Source organism: Portunus trituberculatus, chromosome 25 (genome assembly GCF_017591435.1).
Source record: "Portunus trituberculatus isolate SZX2019 chromosome 25, ASM1759143v1, whole genome shotgun sequence".
Taxonomy (NCBI): Eukaryota; Metazoa; Arthropoda; class Malacostraca; order Decapoda; family Portunidae; genus Portunus; species Portunus trituberculatus.
The window spans coordinates 7,921,153-7,923,652 of record NC_059279.1 but is presented as its reverse complement, the minus strand read 5'-3'; the positions used below and the strand labels follow the sequence as shown (position 1 = coordinate 7,923,652).

At 34.5% G+C, this 2,500-nt stretch overlaps 1 protein-coding gene across 1 annotated transcript in view; it reads left to right on the top strand.

The window, feature by feature from the left end:
• The window catches only part of LOC123508882 (MAM and LDL-receptor class A domain-containing protein 1-like), a 20,100-nt gene that overhangs the window by 8,277 nt on the left and 9,323 nt on the right, over positions 1–2,500 (top strand). Inside the window, exon 11 of the mRNA XM_045262885.1 lies at positions 1–40. This exon is cut by the window's left edge and continues 41 nt beyond it. Within this exon, the coding sequence (XP_045118820.1) occupies positions 1–40 (40 nt within the window). The remainder of the gene's footprint in view (positions 41–2,500) is intronic.

Below are 2,500 nucleotides of genomic sequence, written 5' to 3'. Positions count from 1 at the left end.
GCTGCAGAACAAACAACACTCCCACTGGAACTATGCTCAGGTGGGTGGTTACTGCCTGCACACTCCATCTGCTGGTGTAGTAAGCGCTGATCTTCCATACTATGCGCACCGGTTTGATTCCCGGCAGTCAAAAGAATTGTGTAATAATTGTACTCGTAAACTACTTTATATAATTATATTGAGGATGTAGTAGTAGTAGTAGTAGTAGTAGTAGTAGTAGTAGTAGTAGTAGTAGTAGTAGTAGTAGTACATAAAAACATAAGGGAAGCTGCAAGAAGTCTAAACGTGACGGTCCCTTCATGAAACACACCTACTTTTATTCATGTCACTTTTATCAATGAATTTACCTAACCTTTTAAAATTCTATTAACTCACCACTAACAACTTCAGTCCATTCCATTCATTTACCACTCTTTTTTCAGAACCAATTGTTTGTATCTTATATCTTAAATCTAACCACATAAAGCATAAACTCATTATTTCTTCCTCTATTGAACTAAGGATCTGCAAAATCAACATCACAAACCAAAATTTTAGATGGAGGATATTGTCTAATACAGCTTTGTTCCGTTTAGTCTTAACCCATTAATTTTTTTTTTATACCAGTCTCTTAAAACACGTAGCGATGTAACTAGAAATGATAAAATTAACATGTTATTCTTCATCTTTAATATAATAGTCTCAATTTTAACAAATAAGACGCCTATAACAACAATAAGAGTTATAACTATGCTTTCTTTCACTTAGTTTCAGTCTGTAGCAATTTGTAGCTTCTGACATCACTCTAAGACAGACGTGACACACATACACTCGCTCCTGTCTCGTGGCGTCACTGGGTGGACGAATCATTGCAGTATTAAAGCCTTACACGGACCAGTTCAGGAGGCGATGAGGTGAATGTCACTTGTTGCCACGAACGCTCAATATACAGGGTCAGTGAGTGGGAGTTTTAACAGTTAGATTGTCTGCATCAGTCGTAAAGTGCAACGACAACAGGAGAGAGAGAGAGAGAGAGAGAGAGAGAGAGAGAGAGTAATGTTACGGAGAAATAAGGAAAGGAAAAATATTAGGAGCGTGAGTGAAAATTGAGGAAGAGAGATAAAACAATTAAGAATATAAGGGGAAAACTGAGGTGATAAAAAAAGTAAGAAAATGACGGAACAGAGGAGTAAAGAAAAATAAGAAAATAAGAGGAGAGAAAAGTCAAAATGTAAAGGAAAAATAACCAGAAGAGATGGAAAAAAAAGGAAGAGCGAGAGGGAAAATGAAAAAGAACGTGAATAAAAAAGGACAAAAAGTACGAAAGTGAATGAGGAAGAAGAAAGAGAGAAAAGAACAAGAAAATAAGAAAAACTAGACAAAAGAAGTAAAAAAAAAAAAAATGAACAAAGAGTAAAGAAAACATTAAAAACAGGGGAAAAAAAATTGGTGTTCCCGCTACAGACTTTGCACTGAGATTATTCCAAGATACTGCTGGGCCTAACTCGCGACAACAACCTGTAATGGTGGACGAGTTAGACAGGCAGCGGGTGCTCTTGGCTGCCTGAATATAGCTCTTCACAGTAAATGGCCACACACTGCGGTAACTTTGAGGTATTTTACGAGCAAGACTTTCCCTCAGATATTGCTTCCTGTGACTTGAACGGTTAAGAAATATATATACAAAAATAAGTAAATACATGAATAAGTGAATGAATAAACAAAAAAAACAATAACGATAAAAAAATATGACTTCAGCAATAAAAGAAAAAAACACGTTATCAAGAGACATTTGGAACTAAACTTACTTTTTCTATTAACTTTTTTTCTTTCCCTGTTGAGCGGATATTTTATTTTCATTTAACATTACTTTTTTCCCTAGTACACCCTCCTCCTTGACAACCAAAACCAGATAAACAAGTAAATAGCAAAACAAATAACATTAAAAGCACAACACTGCACAAAACTGACAGGAGCAATTACACACAATACCACGAAAACATCAAACGGTACAACAAAACCTCAGACAAAAAAAAAAAAAAAAAAAAAAAACAGTCAAACCTCACTGCGGCGCCACCACTACCACCACACTGCCACCACACTGCCTTCCGCACAGATTATCCCACCAGCGCCACAAAACAGTTACAAGCCTTGCCGTGTAGAGTGACATACTGTAAACAACTCCTAAATTCGCCCACGATAGAGTATTGGATTCGATATTGGTCTTGTCTGTAGGAGTCTTCACGTTACACAATTCACAGCATTTTATAGGGCAAGTGACAACATCACATTAGAGCTTGTTTCTATCTATTCATTCATATATATATATATATATATATATATATATATATATATATATATATATATATATATATATATATATATATATATATATATATATATTTTTTTTTTTTTTTTTTTTTATTTATTTATTTTTTTTTACTTCACAGCAGCTTTATATTAATTTTGTAATAGCAAAGTTGGTGTTGGTTTCAATGTTGGCTTTTATTTGCGGGACTTT